Genomic DNA, 19,562 nt, shown 5'->3' with positions numbered 1-19,562 from the left:
CTGGGAAAGATGGAGGGCACGAGGAGAAGGGGACGACAGAGGACAAGATGGTTGGACAGTGTTCTCAAAGCTACCAACATGAGTTTGACCAAACTGTGGGAGGCAGTGGAAGACAGGAGTGCCTGGAGTGCTCTGGTCCATGGGGTCACGAAGAGTCGGACACAACTAAACGACTAAACGACAACAATATTATGAGACCAAGAAAGCAACCCTGGGAAACAAGAAAAGGAGTTATTCTGTATGGAGCCAACAAAGATGCTTCAAAAGCACAGGGTAAAGCAGGACCAGGCCTCCCCCCCCTTTTTTTTGCTACCCAAGGCAAAAGGTGTCCCCCCTCCATGTCACATGCAGAAACCAGCTGTGCTATCTACATTTGACATTCACACTTCCTGGCAGGACAGCCGACTCCATCAAGCCACATAACTCACACAGCTCCATCCTTCCAACACCTTGATGTCACGCTCACCTGCTGCTCTGCCTGACACCTACTTGGCTCAAGGAAATGCTTTAATAGTACGGCAGCGGCAACATGTGTGTTTGTGTGCAAGATGGCTGCTGGAGTCCGTGGGCTGGGCTGACTAGCCTGACCTGGCATTGCTGTCGGTGATGTGTTGGGATAATAATAATAATAATAATAATTTATTTATGCCCTACCCATCTGGCTGGGTTTCCCAAGCCACTGTGGGTGGCTCCCAACAGAATATTAAAAACACAATAAAACATCAAACATTAAAAATTTCCCTAAGCTGGCCTGCCTTCAGATGTCTTCCAAAAGTCAGAGAGTTGATTATTTCCTTGACATCTGATGGGAGGGTGTTCCACAGGGCAGGTGCCACTACCAAGAAGGCCCTCTACCTGGTTCCCTGTAACCTCACTTCTCACAGGGAGGGAACCATCAGAAGGCCCTCAGCGCTGGACCTCAGTGTCCAGGCTGAACGATGTGGGTGGAGACGCTCCTTCAGGTATACGGGGCCGAGGCTGTTTAGGGCTTTAAAGGTCAGCACCAACACTTTGAATTGTGCTTGGAAACGTACTGAGAGCCAATGCAACAAGGCAAGACAGCACAGCAACAACCAGTCATCATTACCTTGGTACGAGCGCAGGAGAATGTAAGTCGGCAAGGGGCTTCGGGGACACAGCTTTGGGGCTGCTGCTTCACTCTGCCTAATGGCGGGGACAGCCATAGGGTAAAGTTCCCTTTCAGGTTCATTTCCAAAGTGTATTTCCATATAATTACCCCGGTGTGATATGATTACCAGCATGTCATGGTTTGGGGGAGAGGGAGGGGAGTCATGTGCTTAAAGTGCATGGCTATGTACACAGTCTCCAATGTGCTAATATTGTAAAACCTCGGGATTTAATTCCCTCTCCAGCATTTCTGGAAATGAAATCTTTTTGAGTGGGTGAGTGAATCTTGTTTCTAGGGCACACCGTGTAAACATGCACCCAACATGAAGTGCATATGGCGCCTAAGGCTGCCTACAGTAGATCAGACATATTTTTCTTTAACAAAAGAAAAATGACAGATTAATAGAGCATATGACAGGGTGCAAAGAGACAGCAGCAGTCTCTAACAGCAGAGGAGGGTGCGGTTCACAAACTGAGAATTCTGACGGTGGAATCAGACTTTATTTCTCTCTTTTCACCGATTTTGCCCCATGTTCAGGAAAGCTAAAGCCATTTCTTTTTAGACTTCGGGGAAGTTTACCATGATGATTGTCAAGAACTCAGGTTCTAACATAGGCTTCTAGAACATGTTTTATTGACACAATTTTTTTATCAAATGCATTTAAATCTATTACAAGATATCAAAATCTATGAAAGAGCACAGCAGTTTCCTTCTGTTATTTGCTGCAGTCCTGAGAACGATCAAACACCACTGCATAATACTTCTCTAGCCGCACTAGAAAAAGTAGTAATTCTTGGACAATGAAAGCTGCATTTTTGATGGGGGGGGGGGGGAAATCTGGCTCTCTTAACAGTTTTCATTCATGGAGGAAGGCCATTCACAAATCAAAACATACAGGAAAACATTCTTTTTCTGTAATCTGAAGGACACATTGCCATAATCATTCTCTCCGAATGGGAGGTTGTCTTCCAGAAGCATAATACAAATATTTTATTTTTTAATAATGAAAACAACAATCCAATTGTCCTACCCACCCTTGTTAATTACTCACAAGGATAAAGAGCATGTCATTTAAAAAAAAAATCTAACAAAAGGAGTCAGCAGCTGATTGATGTTCTGGCCTGCATGTAAAATATAATTATAATCTATTCTATTGCACTTCCATCTTGCAGAGGTTTCTTTTTGCTGTCCATGTATCATTCATTCTCACGGCAACCCTGAGAGGTAGGCCATTCTTTTCCCCATTTGCAGAAACAGAAATGAAAGACTGAAACAGGCCAAGTTCGTGACCAACTTGAAATCTGAACCATCTCTCTCTCCACAGTCTCCTAGTTAAGTTCTTCAACCCGAGTTGAAGAAGTCCTGAATGGTTCAACAGAAACAAGAACTGTCGATTCAAGAACCTTAGCATGTCTGAGAGGTTACGGGTATGTAGATAGTCTATAGCAATGTTTTCAAGTGAAAGTGGGTGTTGGTTCTGGGCTATCTTCTGTTTCACTGTAAACGTTGACAGGTAGACTGCCCAGGACACTGGGAAATTTCAAGTTTCTCCATCATCTGTGGCAAAGCCTCTGGTAGCCAAGGCTCTGCCGACTTCACCCAGGCCCCAGGCAAATATGCCTAGAGTTCTGTGAGTGGCAAGTGTTCAAAGCAATTCACCTCTCTTCAGGAAAAAGGGCTGATTCTTCTTGGAGGTTCCATGGAGAATTTTAGGCTGCAAGGAAAGAAAGCAACATGTGAATTTCTAATTGTGATGTGGCTGCAGTTTTTTCTTCTTTTGCTGCAGGGTTAGAATAGCTCCCAGCTGTCTTCAGTTTCAAATGGCAGATAGTGGTTTAAACACTGATTCCATTATTACGTCTTGCCACCATCCAGTAAGCTGTTCTGTTTTGCTTTTTTAAGCATCAGACATGTTCACCTTGGTGCATCTAAAAAAATAATTAAATGCACAAACAAGTCCTAAAATGTTGTAAGGGATGGAAGGATGGATGGGACTGTGACGTCACAGCCGCCAGGCAATCAGTGCTGTGCACAACCGGATTTTGCTGCAAAACAGCAGGACTAGGCTTCTTCCTTGAGCTCCCTTCTGAAGAGCAATACAATAGTCTGACTAGAAAGTAGTTAATGTGCTTCCAGGGCACAGCAACTGCTGATTGAGTGTACATAGCATGGATACAAATTTACATTTAAGCAGCAGTTGCTTTCTGCGTCTGCTGGGCAAACTGTCTGCTTTGGCTTTTGGTACAGAAAGGCTTAACCCTCCAAGACTGACCATATTTAAAAGAAAGAAAGAGACAGAAAGATGCTTCTATGTATCTATGTGTAGTTATCCTTCCACTTGCATCAAAAAGTATATTTTAAACCAGCTGTAAAACTCCACGGCAGCTGGGGGGATGGTAGTGGTAGTTGTTGGAGAGGTGTGTTCGTAATGTCACGAGTGCTAGCCAATAGGCACCAAGCACAGGTCTGCTTTTTCCCAACTGAATCTAAACCACATTGAAAATTTACTGAAATATGCAGAACTTTCCCAGAGAATTTCCCCCCACAGGATAGAAAAACATATACCGTATTTTTTGCTCGATAAGACTCACTTTTTCCCTCCTAAAAAGTATGGGGAAATGTGTGTGCGTCTTATGGAGCGAGTGCAGGCTGCGCAGCTATCCCAGAAGCCAGAACAGCAAGAGGGATTGCTGCTTTCACTGCGCAGTGATCCCTCTTGTTCTGGCTTCTGAGATTCAGAATATTTTTTTTTCTTGTTTTCCTCCTTCAAAAACTACGTGCGGCTTGTGGTCTGGTGCGCCTTAATAGAGCGAAAAAATACAGTTCATCTGTTTTAAGGATGGTAACCTGATGGGGAAGGGGGAATTAAAAGGGAAGTATGAGAGAGAACAGAATGCCTACCAAGAGCTTTGGGGGAGTTATCCAGCACTAAAGCCCAAATTACTTTCCCTCTACACCCCCAGCCACCCTCCCACCTATAGAGATAGAACGGGGCTTTAGTGTACTGGCAGAATCATTGCATACTTACCCTTTTTCTGAGTGGGAGGAGCCTGCCTCCCTTTCGCAATGTCACTCTGGGCCAAGACATCCACCATCCACGACAGAGCATTGGTGCAGTACTCCATCTAGTGGAAGCAAGTGGAGAAATGGCAGGAAGATGATGTCACAGGGGGTGGGACAAGTCGGAAAGCTGCCATCTTAGGCCCTCAACACAAATACAGACACGCCCAATCTCCCCCCTCCCTTTGCCTCAACTCCCCATCTTTTGCCTACTCCCATTTGGAATGTCTGTGCACCTCATCATCTCCCAGTGGCTTCCCATTTCCTTCCTCCTGTCAGGGACTGTGCTGAGGAGGGCTGCACGGAGGAACAATGGTGGGAGCCTCTCCCTCCCCCTGCTCCTGCTCTGGATCCTGAATCTTCCCAGGAGCAGGAGGGACAGTATGGATTTGGAACAGTGGTTTGCAGAGGGGCATAGTTCACAATGCAGAAGCTGGGAAATACTGGATGGGGAGCAGCTGGGAGAAGAAACACTGGAAGGGAGAGGGTTAACAGAGTCACAGTCTCTGGACAGCATTCACACACACACACACACACACACACCGTTTCCAAAGTCACGGAGAGCTCAGAAAGTGTCAGAACAGAAAGCACAGAGGGTACAAAATGTAGCAGTGACATAGATTAATAGGGACGGCAGGGGGTGGATTCCTTAATTAGGAGCACCGCCATTCTAGGAGATGTGTTCTTTGTTCTCTTGCTGTGATTATTAAAGTTTCTAACTGGTAAGAAGACTCCCTTTCCCTTTTTCTGCTTATCAACTGCCACGGGGGTAGGGACCAATTCCCTGAAACCTGACACCTCCCAACCTTTCAGCTCCACTCTTCATACCTGCGTCTCGAGGGTCCTTAGGCGCCGCTCCGATTCCTTGATCTCCGAAAGCTGCTTCAAAGCCTGATCCACCCTGCAGGTTTAGAGGAGGGAGGGAGTTACAAGAGGGGTGTTTTCGCCTGCCCGCCTAGAGCCTCTCTAACCATCTCTCTCCCAACTTCTCTGACCGCTGCCTAGATCCAATTCCTGTGCTGGTCTCTTCGCCAGCACAAGAATACCCAAAGTGCATTGGATCATCTCTCCAAAAAGTCATAATGAAAACTCCTCAATATCCATGCCCAAAGTTGCATGTTTGGAATGTACGGAGTGGAGTTATTGGTGGGAACCCGCTTCCACCAGAAGACAGGCAGAATTCTTTCTGAGTTCCTTCTGGACCCTGCGGTCATCATCAGAGCCTCTTCCTTGTGTGCCCACCATCGCAAAAGGTCCTGAGGGTGGCAACATGTGAACAGGGTCTTTTCTGTGGGGGCTGCCCATTTGCGGAATGCTCTTCCCAGGGAGGCCTGCCTGGTGCCTTCATTACAAATATTTAGGGACCAGGCATAAACATTCCTATTCACACAGGCCTTTGGTTAATAAAACAAGCATAGAATCATAGAATTGTAGAGTGGGAAGGGGGCCCGTGGGTCATCTAGTCCAACCCCCTGCAATACAGTAATCTCTTTTTAAATTCTTTTTATTTTCAATGCAACATTACAACAAAAATTACAAACATTGAATCCAAAACAAAACACAAGAGAAAAAACACAAACAAAAACAAAAACACACATCTACAAATAAAACCATATCATCATTCTAATCATTATGTACATATACACATATTGACTTCCTTCCTTTGTTCTAAGACCTCGAAATTTTTACTCTTTCTAAATTGTTGTGTCTAATGTAGATTACCTCTATCTTTATACTTTTTGCACCATTTTTCTCTTTCTTTAATCCTGCAAAGCTTCATTCGTTACATACCAATATGCTTACTCCAGAACAATTTTTTTTCATACACTCTTTAGCACATCCCCATTCTTTTAATAATATTTGGTCCGCTTGTCCCCTTATCCAGTCTCTGATCCAACTAAAACATGCATCATCATAGTATATTCTCAGGAGTCCAATACAGGAATCTCAACTAGAACATGCATGACAGATGGACATCGAACCTCTGCCATGCTATGGCCTTTTAAACTGTTTTTTTTTTTGCGGGGAGATTTTTGTTTCGTTTGTTATTATGTTGTGTATTTTTGTGTTTGTATACTGTACAGTGGCCTGTGATCCTCGGATGAAGGGTGGTATATAAATTTAATAAACAATAATAAATAAATTTAATACACAATCATAAATAACAATAGTATATCTCAGGAGTTGTACTAGAGCCTTCTTTTTCAGCAGACATGTGGAAGCAGGTCTATGTGTGCCAATATGTCAAAGGTTAGCAACGAGGGTATTTTAATTAACTAACATATATTTAAAACCCCTGACTTCTCCCAAAGTACCCTGGGAATTGTAGTTTATTCCCTCACAGAGCTACAATACCCATCTCTTGTAAGAAACTATATTTCCTAGGATTCTTTGGGGGAAAGTCAGGTGCTTTGAATATATAGTGTTGCTGCAATTCTGAAAGACATTATCTGCATTGAGGAACAGGGTTGGAGGAGAAATTTGGTTTCGCTTCGTATCTTAAATGCAAACTTACCCACTTTACGATTCCTACAACAATTCATGAACTAAAATCTTTCAAAATCCGCCCTTCTCTGAATTTTGCAGCGCAGTTCTCCAACCAAATAATATGCACAAAAAATGTGCAGTGTGTGTGTACACACTGTGGGGAACCATGCCTTAAAATGCTTATATTAGTGAAAGTAAAATACAAACATGCCTTAGGAGAAATTGTATTTAAAAAGTTTTGTATTGGGAGAAATGTGGACTAACGAATTTTCATGAACTTTAAAAAAAATATCCGCAAACCGATGCATACTGAATTTAAGATTGGAAAAATGAGAAACTAAGAGAAACCAAAATGGACAGATTCAACCACACGTGTGCAGAAGAAAAATAGCAGTTGGAAGGGTCCCTTCCAACATTCCTATGAGTCTATGAACAGTCCTTGAACACCGTGGCGAACTGAATGTGTACCCAGAGCTTTATTTGAGCAAGAACTCACTGGAACTCAGTTCCTGCACATCTCAGGTGGGCACCATTGTTGTTCTAAGAGAACGAGGGAGGTGCTCACGGTGAGTTATGGCACCTCTTTTCCTAGAAAAATAGGGCTGTGTGTAACTAACTCCTTCCCAAGCAGACTTATGGCATTCCCTGGGACGTTGCCCGTCCATCCCAACCCGACTGCCCCTTTCCCTTCAGTTCCCTCCCACATTTCTTCCTTGCCTCCGCTCCCCACAAGCCTTACTTTTGGGAGGTTCGCCGGAGCCTCTCTGTGTCACAATCGCGTTTCTGCCGGGCCTGAGCAACCAAGTAGTTTTCTTTCTGCACCGACTCCCAAGTGAGCAGCCGTTCGTCTTGGGTAACGGAGAGATCCAGCACTGCCCAAAAGACAATCGGAAAACAAGAGGAGAAGCGGGGAGACCTGGGTGAGAAAGCTGCGGATTGGGACGACTGATACACACTCATAAATGACCTATAGCCCAAGGAGGTAAAGGTAAAGGGACGTGGGTGGCGCTGTGGTCTAAACCACTGAGCCTCCTGGGCTTGCCGATCGGAAGGTTGGCAGTTCAAATCCCTGCAATGGGGTGAACTCCCATTGCTCTATCCCAGTTCCTGCCAACCTAGCAGTTCGAAAGCACACCAGTGCAAGTAGATAAATAGGTCCTGCTGCGGCGAGAAGGTAGACGGCGTTTCCGTGCGCTCTGGTTTCTGTGACGGATGGTGTTCTGTTGCATCAGAAGCAGTTTAGTCATGCTGGCCACATGACCCAGAAAGCTGTCTGTGGACAAACGCCGGCTCCCTCGGCCTGAAAGCGAGATGAGTGCTGCACACACACCCCAATAGCCCAAGAGTCAGTGGAGTGAAAAGTGAGTCCGGTTATCCAGCAACCAGCTACTGCTTCAAATGCAGGAGTGTCAGGGACTGTGCTGAGGAGGGCTGCACTGAGGGGGAGTGGTGGTAGCCACCCCCTCACCCTGCTCCCGATCCTGACTCTTTCCAGGAGCAGGAGGACAGTATAGATTTGGAACAGGGGTTTGCAGAGGGGCATAGTTCAGAAGGTGGAAACTGGGAAATACTGGATGGGGAACAGCTAGGTGAAGAAACACTGGGAGGGAGAGAGTTAACAGATTCAGTCTCTGGACAGCATTCAACCCCCTTCTCCAAGGACACAGAGAGCTCAGAAAGTGTTAGAATAGAAAACGCAGAGGGTACAAGCTCAGGTTACAAGACGAAGGAGTGACGTAGATTAATAGGGACGGAGCAGGGGTGAGTAAGTCTTAATTGGGAGCACCACCATTTCTAGGAGACGTGTTCTTTGTTCCCTCGCTGCGATTATTAAAACTGAAACGGTTCGAAAACCAAGACATGGCTTCCAATTGGCTGCAGGAGCTTCCTGCAGTCAATCGGAAGCAGCATTGGACGTTCGGCTTCTGAAAAATGGTTGCAAACTGGAACACTTCTGGGTTTGCGACGTTTGGGAGCCAAAATGTACGAGTACCAAGCCGTCCAAAAACCAAGGTACAACTGTACAGTGGTACCTCGGGTTACATACACTTCAGGTTACAGACTCCGCTAACCCAGAAATATTACCTCAGGTTAAGAACTTTGCCTCAGGATAAGAACAGAAATCGTGGTCTGGCGGTGCGGCGGCAGCAGGAGGCCCCATTAGCTAAAGTGGTGCTTCAGATTAAGAACAGTTTCAGGTTAAGTACAGACCTCCAGAACGATATAAGTACTTAACCTGAGGTACCACTGTATTGTAATTTTATGTTGTGGACTGCACTGAGATCTATGAGTATAGGGCAGTATGATAATAATAATAATAATAATAATAATAATAATAATAATAATAATAATAATAATAATTGGCTTAAGCAGCTGAGGCTTTTTAGCCAGCGGCATGAACGTGGCGTAGTTTTTGTGGGAGTGCCGAAAACACACATCAGAAAGTGTGACAGTGGGAACAAGGGAAAGGGCAGCTGTGCACTCTTCGATTCCGGACAAGAATGTCCCTTCTACCTTCCCCTGCCTCCCATCCCAGGACTCACAGAAGTGTTTTCCCTTTGCCGACTGCACTTTACGGATGTGTCGCTTGAAGAAGAGGTGCAAGTGGCTGATCAGGATGAACGGCGGGGCCAGGGCAGGGCGGCTGTGATACTCCAGGATCAGGTTGTAGCGCTGGGATTTCCAATAAATGTCGCTGTTGCCTTGCACTTTGGAGAATGTGTAGCTGTTGTCGAGGGGAGGGGGGTGCAGGAGGGATAGAAATATCATAGGTGAAATTGTAAGCCACAAACAGACAAACCTCAGCTTCCCCCTGCCTGAAATCCAGTAGAGGAGGCAATGTTGGACTGTATGGACCACTAATCTGACTTGGTATACAGGCATTTCCCCAATATCTGCCGATTATTGAAATACTTTATTGTCATTTGTACAACTTGTATACAGTGAGATTACACGAGCACCTCCACTCAGCTCTCTTAGTCTTAATTCCCCTCGTTTACTGACGCACACCCACCCAACCCGAAAGTCAGTTGCCCTGTTGTTATCTTTTCATTCAGCAGCCTAACAGCCCACGGATAGAAGCTGTTCTTTACCCTGTTGGTGCGACTAATCATGCTTCTATATCTTCTGCCTGAGGGCAGGAGATATTGAAAGTGCTGGCCAGGGTGTGAATCATCCCTGAGAATTTTCCTCACTCTCCTGAGGAAACGTTCTTCTGCTTTTTCACCCAACGGATTCCCGGAACGGCCCATAATATCTTGTGCTGTATTCACCACCCTCTGTAGGCACTTCCTATCAGATGATGTCAAACCAGTGTACCACACCGTGATGCAGTATGAAAGGACACTTTCTATTGTTGACCAGTAGAAGGAGATCATCAAATGTTGATTGACATCGTTCTTCCGCAATACTCTCAGGAGATGGAGTCTCTGTTGGGCTTTCTTAACCACCTGGGTTGTATTTATTTTCCAGTAAGGTTGCGGGTGGCGCTGTGGGTTAAACCACAGAGCCTAGGGCTTGCCGATCAGAAGGTTGGCAGTTCGAATCCCCGCAACGGGGTGAGCTCCCGTTGCTCGGTCCCTGCTCCTGCCAACCTAGCAGTTTGAAAGCACGTCAAAGTGCAAGTAGATAAATAGGTACCGCTCCAGCAGGAAGGTAAACAGCGTTTCCGTGCGCTGCTCTGGTTTACCAGAAGCTGCTTAGTCATGCTGGCCACATGACCCGGAAGCTGTATGCCGGCTCCCTCGGCCAATAAAGCGAGATGAGCGCCGCAACCCTAGAGTCGGCCACGACTGGACCTAATGGTCAGGGGTCCCTTTACCTTTAAGGTCTTTACTGAGATAAACTCCTAGGAATATGCTTATGCATATTTCATATTTGCACGCATTCACTTTTGAACCTCGTCTGCCCGCTCTGTATGTGCCGATTCACGACAGGTGCCGGCGACCGCGGTAGGTACCTGAACATAGCGATGAGCAAGTTGAGAAGCAGAATATTGGCTACCAGCAGGAAGATCACGAGGAGAATGAGCACCAGCCAATTGGCATAGGTGTTGGTGCAAGGCTCCGCGTTTTCCATCAAGATGGCCAAGGGATCGTAGGTGCAGTTTGACGCTCTGATCAGGGCAGCTGGAGATGGAAGGGAAGAACGAGGTGGGAATTCCTTATAGAGTACAGCTCTCTGCAGCCCCTAAAAGCAGGGGCCTAGTGTGGGGAGGGCCAGGGGGAGCTCATTATCCAAGCGTTATTAAAGCTCATTGTCCAAGCACTCTTTTTTTCTGTGCAGCCTGCGCTTTCCCTGCAAACTCCTACTCTTTGCAGCTGAATCAGAACAAATGACAAGGTGCGGGAGACCCAAATTGCTGTTCCGATTTAGCTTTAAAGAGCAAGTTTTCTTGGAGAAAGCAGCAGGGCAAATAAGGAAAAAGCTCTTTTGATACAGAGCTTGGACTTGCACCTAGAGAACATGGAACGAAAAGTGAATCTGGATGAGCCTAAAGCCTCGGCAGTCGTAGGGGAAAGCTCTCCGACTCCTTGATTATTTTGGTTGCGCCCTCCTGCGTTTCCTCGATTGCTTCCCTATCCCTTCTGAGTTGGCAAAGGTGGGGTGCCAGTCTAAAATGGAAGCCAGAGCCCCCTAGGACACCCACCGTCAATCTCATCCAGTGGGATCTGCCCAAAGATTTGCAAGTAAGGACGGTAGAAGACACGGCGGAAGATCCAGGGGAGACGTCGGTCGTGGGGGAGAAGCAGCCCCTCGGTGGTGACCCCGTAGGCCACTAGCCACACGGCAAGGAAGAAAAGGAAGAGGAACACATCCTTCATCTATAGAGAGACGGGGAGAGCAAAAATTACCCTTTTGACAGAAGAGATGAAAGAAATGAGGGGGTTGGTTAAAATAAAATCTGCTAACTCGAATCAAGTTTAATTTCTCATCTGTATTTTGCAATGCACTCTGTTAATCAAAGGAAACCGATGTGCCTACGTGGTGAAGTGTACAGGGAAAAGGAAGCTGCCGGAGGAAGCAACCTTTGCAACACACAAATGTGCGTAAAACAAAACGCATCTCCAAAGAACCTCAGATTTATCTCTCTTGCTCCTCCTTTCAACTTTCTCGTCCTGTGCACACTCACTGCCTTTTGCCTATTACATTCACAGCTAAGCCCAGAATCCTTTGCACATTCATCTGTGTTGCATCCGAATCAGGGCCGGATTTAGGTTTGATGAGGCCGTAAGCTACTGAAGGTAATGGGGCCCTTTATATGTCCAGCTGTCCTTTGTCAACAACAAATTGCTGCTGTTTTTTGTGTTGAATATATGCTATATGGTAATTTATGGACCTAATAGGTATTAATAAGACGCGGGTGGCACTGTGGGTTAAACCACAGAGCCAAGGACTTGCTGATGAGAAGATTGGCGGTTCGAATCCCCATGACGGGATGAGCTCCCATTGCAGCACCGTCTCTTAGCCTAACCTACCTCGCAGGGTGGGACACGGGTGGCGCTGTGGGTTAAACCACAGAGCCTAGGGCTTGCCGATCAGATGATCAGCGGTTCAAATCCCTGTGACAGTGTGAACGCCTATTGCTCGGTCCCTGCTCCTGCCCACCTAGCAGTTTGAAAGCATGTCAAAGTGCAAGTAGATAAATAGGTACTGCTCCGGCGGGAAGGTAAATGGCGTTTCGTGCGCTGCTCTGGTTCACCAGAAGTGGCTTGGTCATGCTGGCCACATGACCCGGAAGCTGTACGCCGGCTCCCTCGGCCAATAAAGCGAGATGAGCGCCGCAACCCCAGAGTCGGCCACAACTGGACCTAATGGTCAAGAGTACCTTTACCTTTACCTTTGTCTAAAGCTATTTGCACATAACAAATAGGAGCCTACACAACACAAAACACTGTTGCTGTATGTAGGTTTTATTTTATTTGTTTTTTATCTTATATTTTGGAAATGTACATCCAGGTTTCTTTTCCTTTAAATTTTTTTGAGGTCCCCAAGAGAGTGGGGCCCTAAGCTATAGCTTGTTTAGCTTATACGTAAATCCAGCACTGATCCTAATATCTCAATTTGGGGCAGTTGCTCTTGCACACTTAAAAGGCCTACTGTTTACAACACCCCACACAAATCGCACGCGCGTCTGCTCACCATCTTGCCGACGATGATCATCTTGGGCCCCAGCTGCTTGTTGACAGCAAAGATGTGGATGAGACGAAGGGTGAATACCATGAAGTCCAGGCAGAGAATGGTGCGTCCAGATTCATATGACTTTGGAAACAGCCTGAGAGGCGTACAGTGGGGTAAGAAACTGCAGACAAACAATCCTTTTTCCCTTCTCCAGAGCCAGTCAATTCCCAACCTCACAATCGGTGATGTAGCAGGGGTAGAACCAAAGGGGCACTTGCCCGAGGTGCAATTTTTTTTGGGGGGGGGCACAAAATTTCAAAAGGAAAAAGACACCACTATCTGCCCTTTACAAAAACAACTGAAAATATTATTGTTCTGACAGACTTTCTCGGCTGGATAAACGGGTCTTCATGGCGAGCATCTACTTTGTATAGTTTTTGCATTGCTTTAAATATGTTTGGGGTTTTTAGGGTTTCTAAATGGTTGTTGTTGTTGTTGTTGTTGTTGTTATATTTTGACAAAGTAATAATCATACATAAATAGGAATCAAAATGTGCACCCCATTACCAAGACCATTCCATTGTAACTATCCAACTTCCCTAAAGTTTCAACACCTCTTGCGATGGATTGACCCTCTTTCTGTTTTAACAGTACAAATTCTACAAACACCTTCCATATCTCCTCAGAATCATTTCTCCTGCATATTCCCCATCTTACCTTAATGGCACATGTTCATTTATCATTAATAGCTATATCCCACACCTCTTTATACCATTCTTCCATTTTATATTCTGCTTGCCCCTTCCACTTCCTAGCTATCATAATTCGTGCAGCTGTCAATAAATTTGTGAGCAAGTCCTTCATAGCCTGTGTACCTTCCACCCCATCGTAAATTGATAATAATGCTACCTCTGGACTTTCGGTCAGCTTTAACTCAGTGATTTCTGTTATCTCCTTAAACATCCTTTGCCAGAAATATTGTACATATTTACACCCCCACGGTTTTTAATGATCTTCAGTACAAATCGCCTTGAGACAGTTGTTTAGAAGGCGATTAACAGAATGTATAAAAAGGTTTACTCTACCTGATTATTTTGTGGATAGGCTACAATAAAATATAACAGCCTTAGCAAAAATTGGTACTCATACAGCTGATGTGCAGGGGGAACGGAAGGAATATTATTGCAGGTATAAATATGTGGGAAGTCAGCTTTTAAATTTATATTCCATTTGTATTAATTTGGCGACAATTTGTTAAAAGTTAAGGAAAATCAATAAAAATAATTGGCAAGCCAAAAAGAGAGAAGGCAATGAATAAACCAATTGTGATGATGATAATCATCATTTCTGTTTAATTCCTGGAGTATTGGGAAATGATATATAATGAATAGAAAAATATGTTTAAAAGCACCTTCCACCAAAAAACAGAGTCCTTTTTGTTGGGGATAATTCAGAGGGAAATTCCCAGGGGTCAAAAAAGACTGTTTATGTAAGTTACTACTGTGGCCTGTGTTTTGTTAGCCCCAAAGTGGAAAACAAGCAAGGTCCCAACCAAAGAAGAATGGCAACTTAAACCGATGTTATACACACAGCTTGCAGATCTAACATATAGAATAAGAGAAAAAAGAAGAATGTATGTTTAAAGAAGACTGGAAAATGTTTACTGAATATATGGGTGAAAATTGTGTTCATTATTTAAAAACGCTGGTAGCATTAACATTAAGATAAATTCAGCAGTGTAAATAAGTTTAGATGGATGTAACAATGGATTATTGAATGGTTTAGCTCATGTAAAATATGCAGGGATGTATGGCATGCAAAATGAACCACAGAAAGAAAAGAAGGGAAGTCATTGATTTAAGGTTGTTTAAATTAATAGTCGTACCTTGGAAGCCAAATGGAATCAAGGCGCGGCGTCCGATTGGCTGCAGGAAGCTCCTGCAGCCAATAGGAAGCCACGGAAGCTGCGTCGGACATTTGGATTCCAAAAGAACATTTGCAAACCGGAACATTCACTTCCGGGTTTGTGGCGTTCGGGAGCCAAAATGTTTAACTCGCAAGGCGTTCGTTAACCAAGGTACGACTGTATTTTGAAGTGTAAATTAGAAAATTTAATTTAAAAATTATGTGTACATATAATAATTTCTGCCCAGTGCAGAAATTCCTCTGACCTGCAGACGAGCCCCAGCATGAAGAGTAGCAGAGCCGTGATGTCAAGCTGGTTCCAAGTGTCCTGGAAGTACCGCCGTACCCTCAGCGGCAGGGGGAGCGAGCCCACAAAACAGCCTTGGCGCACCTCCTCGCAGACCAGCGTGAAGACCCAGATGTACAAAGCGATCTCTGTGCCGGAAGGGCCTTTGGGAGGCGGGGGGTCGAAATCCAGAAGCAAGACGTAGGAGAAGAGGAAGAGGAAGAGCAGGTACATCACGACGTTGCCCAGGAAGGCCGTCACCGGAGCCACCCAGAACTGACGCCACCGTCGTAGCCAGGACGGGCGAGTGGAAAGAGCAAAGGGGGGATCTGGATTGCTAGGAGAGGGCAAGATGTGGAAAGGACGAGAGGAGGTAATGAGTGGGACAGAATCAAATTACAGCTGCCACCCAAATCCAGTGGTTCTCAAACTTAATCCGTTCTGGGAGCCCGTCTGACTCCCTCAAGCGCGTAGCTGTCAACGTTTTCCTTTTCTTAAGGGAAATTCCCTTATTCCGAATAGGATTCCACACAAGAAAAGGGAAAAGTTGACAGCTATGCTCAAGCGGAAGCCGCGTCAGACATTTGGCTTCTGAAAAACATTCGCAAACCAGAACACTTATTTCTGGGCTTGTGGCGTTCGGGAGCCGATTTGTTCGGCAACTAAGCCGTCTGGGAACCAAGGTTTGACTGTAATGACCGCTCCCCACTTAAAACGGGGGGCGCCCTTTGTGTGGACGCGCGCAGCCCCTAGATCTGGAGTGGCTCCATCAGCATAGGCTTGGCTTTGCCTTCCCTCAGGTGGGATACCTGGAGGTCTCCGCCTACCTCAGTCAGTTGTCCAATCCCACCTGGGGGAAGCATTGCCAAGGAGACCAGGCCAGGTAGGGGAGGGATTACCTGCCCGCACAATAGAGGGAGGATCTTACCTGGGAATCCTCACTTGGCTCCAGAGCTTCTGGAGGAATCTTAGTTGATTCACCATATGGGTTCTGGTCAACTAATCAATTCATCTATCAATTAAGCTTGCAGATGGATAAAAACTACTACTACTACCACTAATGATTATAATAATTTTATTATTTATACCCCGCCCATCTGGTTGGGTTTCTCCTAGCCACTAATCTTGAAATGAGAAGCAATAAAAATATACAGCTTTTATTATATGCACATAGAATAATTCAAAGTGGTCTTAAGTCACTTTTAACGGTCATGGCAGTCCCCCAAAAGACTGCGCTGGGAACTGTAGTTCTGTGGGCAGTCTCCAATTAGCACCCGTAACGAACTACAATTCCCAGGATTCTTTGAGGAAAGCCATGGCAGTTAACGTTGGTATAGGAGTGCTTTAAATGTAGGGTACAGATGTGATTCCTTCCTCTGCTTGAGAAAAGGGAGAAGGCCTCTTAAGGTGGTGTTTACCACCTGCAGTTTTTATGTGTGCCTGTTTTACACACGCTCACATATGCACACACACACACACCAACCACATTGCTTAATTAAGCAAGCTAGGTACAGTCAAACCTCGGTTTTCGAACGTCTCAGCTGCAGAATGATTTGGAAGCCGAATTCAGCAAGCTAAGCACAGTCAAATCTCGGTTTTCGAACATCTTGGTTGCCGAATGATTTGGAAGCCGAACACCAAAAACACAGAAATGAATGCTTCCATTTATGACCGCAACTCAACCTGCTTCCGAGGCGTGTTTTTCATTTTTACCCTTTGACTTTGCAGCCAGCCCTTTGATCCTCGGTTTTCGAACGTTTTGGAAGTCAAATGGACTTCCGGAACGGATTACGTTTGAAAACCGAGGTTCCACTGTAATATATTTTAAACTGATTATGGTGTAGTGTTTAAGAGCGGTGGACTCGTAATCCGGCGAACCGGGTTCGCGTCTCCGCTCCTTCACATGCAGCTGCTGGGTGACCTTGGGCCAGTCACACTTCTCTGAAGTCTCTCAGCCCCACTCACCTCACAGAGTGTTTGTTGTGGGGGAGGAAGGGAAAGGAGATTGTTAGCCACTTTGAGACTCCTTAAGGGGAATGAAAGGCGGGATATCAAATCCAAACTCATCTTCTTCTAACCAATTCATATATTCAGCCTTGTGCCCTAATCTGGAATGTCTCTCCTTCTGACCCTTTCTTCAAGAACAGAGAGATAAAAATGACCCAATTCTAACCAAACTTCCTATCCTTCTGGCATGCCTGCAGCTGTGTTTAAAAGCCCCGGGTCAGTGTGTGCTAAAAAGTAATAATAATTTTAAAATGCACCAAGTCCCAGAGAAATCCATTGGCTATGGCAGACTATGTTGGACACTCAAAGAGGAGACCTGGAATATCGCTAAATCAGAGATGGGGAACCCTCTTAAGATCCCTGACCACGGATGATACTGGCAGGGCCTGAGGAAACCTATAGACCAATAGCATATGGAGGGCCGCAGGTTATGCAAGGAATCCAGCCTTCAGGCTCCTTTGTGGCAGCAGCGCTGAAAGTTAGGGTCTCCCCTCCCCGCTCCCCACACCTTCCCAAGGACATGACCGTTCCCCCTACTCAAACAGCATGTCTCCGATGGTACTTTTCACATCCGTGTCAAGGCTGTCCACCTCTGTTTGGCGCAGGTCCTCATCCATGGCTCTGTCGAAAGAGGAAGCCACGCTCAGGTTCGGAGCAAGCAGGGTTAGCATCAAGTCATGGTCCTGACTTCTGCCTGAATCCAAGTCTGCAGCTCCCAGAGAAGCAAGGCCTTCTAGGGTGTTAATGCTGTGAGCTCCTCCATCGTAGGCTCACGTTGTATATATAGTGGTGCCTCTGGTTGCGAATGGGATCCGTTCTGGAGGCCCGTTCACAACATGAGCAGAACGCAACCTGCGTCTGCACGTGCATGGGTCACGATTTGCCACTTCTGCACATGCACGTGATCTAATTTTGAGCGTCTGCGCATGTGTCAGCGGCGAAACCCGGAAGTAACCCTTTCTGGTACTTCCGGGTCGCCGTGGGACACAACCTGACAAGATTTAACCTGAAGCAAACGTAACAAGAGATATGACTGTATGTGTAAATAAACCATATATCATAAAGACACCACAGTCTCTGCTGTCCCTCATTCCAGAGGAAACCGAGCCCTGAGTAATAGCCTGGAACCCCGTGATTCTCGCACTGCTCAGAGATTGGGGTGGCCTGCAACAACCACAACAGTCTTTTGGCAACCATTTTAGTTTCAGACAGGGTTCACCCACCTGTACTTGATGAGGTCGGTAAAGATGAGAGGGGGGCAGAAGAAAGTTAGGAGGAGCTTCCAGACAGCGGTGCCTCGGTCCATCTCTCCCCACCAATTCTGGGTGAGCAGGGACTGCGGGGAGAGCACGGAAAAGAATTAGCAGGGGTTGGGACCCCTCAACCTCCCAAGCCTTAACAATGCGGGGCCAGTTTACCTACGAGATCATCGTACCCCACATGTGCCCACTCGGCTTCGATTGGCAGAACTGGCACAGCTACAGGTGCCACAAAACACCTGTCCCGCATTTGTAAGGACCCGACACAGCTTCCCGCGCTATAGGGGTTGCTGTTGATCCTGCTAAACCAGGCAAACTCAGCCCTCCAGATTTTTGGGACTACAATTCCCATCATCCCTGACCACTGGTCCTGTTAGGGATCATGGGAGTTGTAGTCCCAAAAACATCTGGAGGGCCGAGTTTGCCTAGGCCTGTGCTAAACGTTAGCTGCTTCACAAAACTCTTAAAGGGAAAGAGGATTCAGCAGCGCTGTAGCAGATGCTCGAGCAAGAAGCATCCTTGCAGCGATCCAGGGTTCTGGACACAACCATACCTGCACACCATCATGTGCAAAAAACAGGCGGGCGTCAGCCTGGTGAGCGAGCTGAAGGACAGTGGCTCCTCCCCAGAGTTCTGAGCGGCGCACCAGCAGTTTGTAGGCCCGGGGCTCCCCATTTCGGTAACATTCCCCAAATACACCTGGAGTTGGGGTGGGAGGGGGGTGGGAGAGAAGAAAGTGAGGAGGAGGGGCTTACTTACAATGTCAAGGAATAAAGTGAGATGATGCGGTGCTCATCTCACTTTATTGGCCAAAGGAGCCGGCATGCAGCTTCCGGGTCATGTGGCCAGCATGACTAAGCCACTTCTGGCGAACCAGAGCAGCACACAGAAATGCTGTTTACCTTCCCACCGGAGTGGTACCTATTTATCTACTTGCACTTTGACGTGCTTTCGAACTGCTAGGTTGGCAGGAGCAGGGACAAGCAACGGGAGCTCACCCCGTCGCGGGGATTCGAACCGCCGACCTTCTGATCGGCAAGTCCTAGGCTCTGTGGTTTAACCCACAGCGCCACCCGCATCCCTAACACTGGGATATCACAGTGCAAAAATACTTTCCTCCATCCCTTCTGCTATCCAATGGCGACGTTCAAGTGTGGACAGCCTTTGGCCTGCCAGATGTCGCTGAACTACAATTCCCATCAGCCACAGCAAGCATGGCAAACGGTGAGGGATGGTGGGAGCTGCAGTTCATCAGTACCTGGAGGGCGACGGGTTCCTTGGTTCGAAACAAACAGGGAGCGACCTAAAC

The 19,562-nt window shown here is 46.4% G+C and overlaps 1 protein-coding gene across 1 annotated transcript in view; it reads right to left on the bottom strand.

Annotated features, from left to right (window-relative positions):
• Positions 1-1,740: 1,740 nt before the first annotated feature.
• Positions 1,741-19,562, bottom strand: part of TRPM4 (transient receptor potential cation channel subfamily M member 4) — a 42,595-nt gene continuing 24,773 nt past the window's right edge. Inside the window, exons 14-25 of the mRNA XM_081883833.1 lie at positions 18,807-18,952; positions 18,218-18,330; positions 17,532-17,615; positions 14,968-15,324; positions 12,818-12,950; positions 11,325-11,499; positions 10,635-10,803; positions 9,220-9,401; positions 7,416-7,548; positions 5,018-5,090; positions 4,158-4,254; positions 1,741-2,843 (exon numbers count right to left, since the gene is read on the bottom strand). Of these exons, the coding sequence (XP_081739959.1) occupies positions 2,839-2,843; positions 4,158-4,254; positions 5,018-5,090; positions 7,416-7,548; positions 9,220-9,401; positions 10,635-10,803; positions 11,325-11,499; positions 12,818-12,950; positions 14,968-15,324; positions 17,532-17,615; positions 18,218-18,330; positions 18,807-18,952 (1,667 nt within the window). The 3' untranslated portion in view covers positions 1,741-2,838. The remainder of the gene's footprint in view (positions 2,844-4,157; positions 4,255-5,017; positions 5,091-7,415; positions 7,549-9,219; positions 9,402-10,634; positions 10,804-11,324; positions 11,500-12,817; positions 12,951-14,967; positions 15,325-17,531; positions 17,616-18,217; positions 18,331-18,806; positions 18,953-19,562) is intronic.

Source organism: Podarcis melisellensis (genome assembly GCF_964234715.1).
Source record: "Podarcis melisellensis genome assembly, chromosome: 13".
In the NCBI taxonomy this organism is placed as follows: domain Eukaryota; kingdom Metazoa; phylum Chordata; class Lepidosauria; order Squamata; family Lacertidae; genus Podarcis; species Podarcis melisellensis.
The sequence above is the reverse complement of the archived record's forward strand: the minus strand, read 5'-3'. Positions and strand labels throughout refer to the sequence as shown.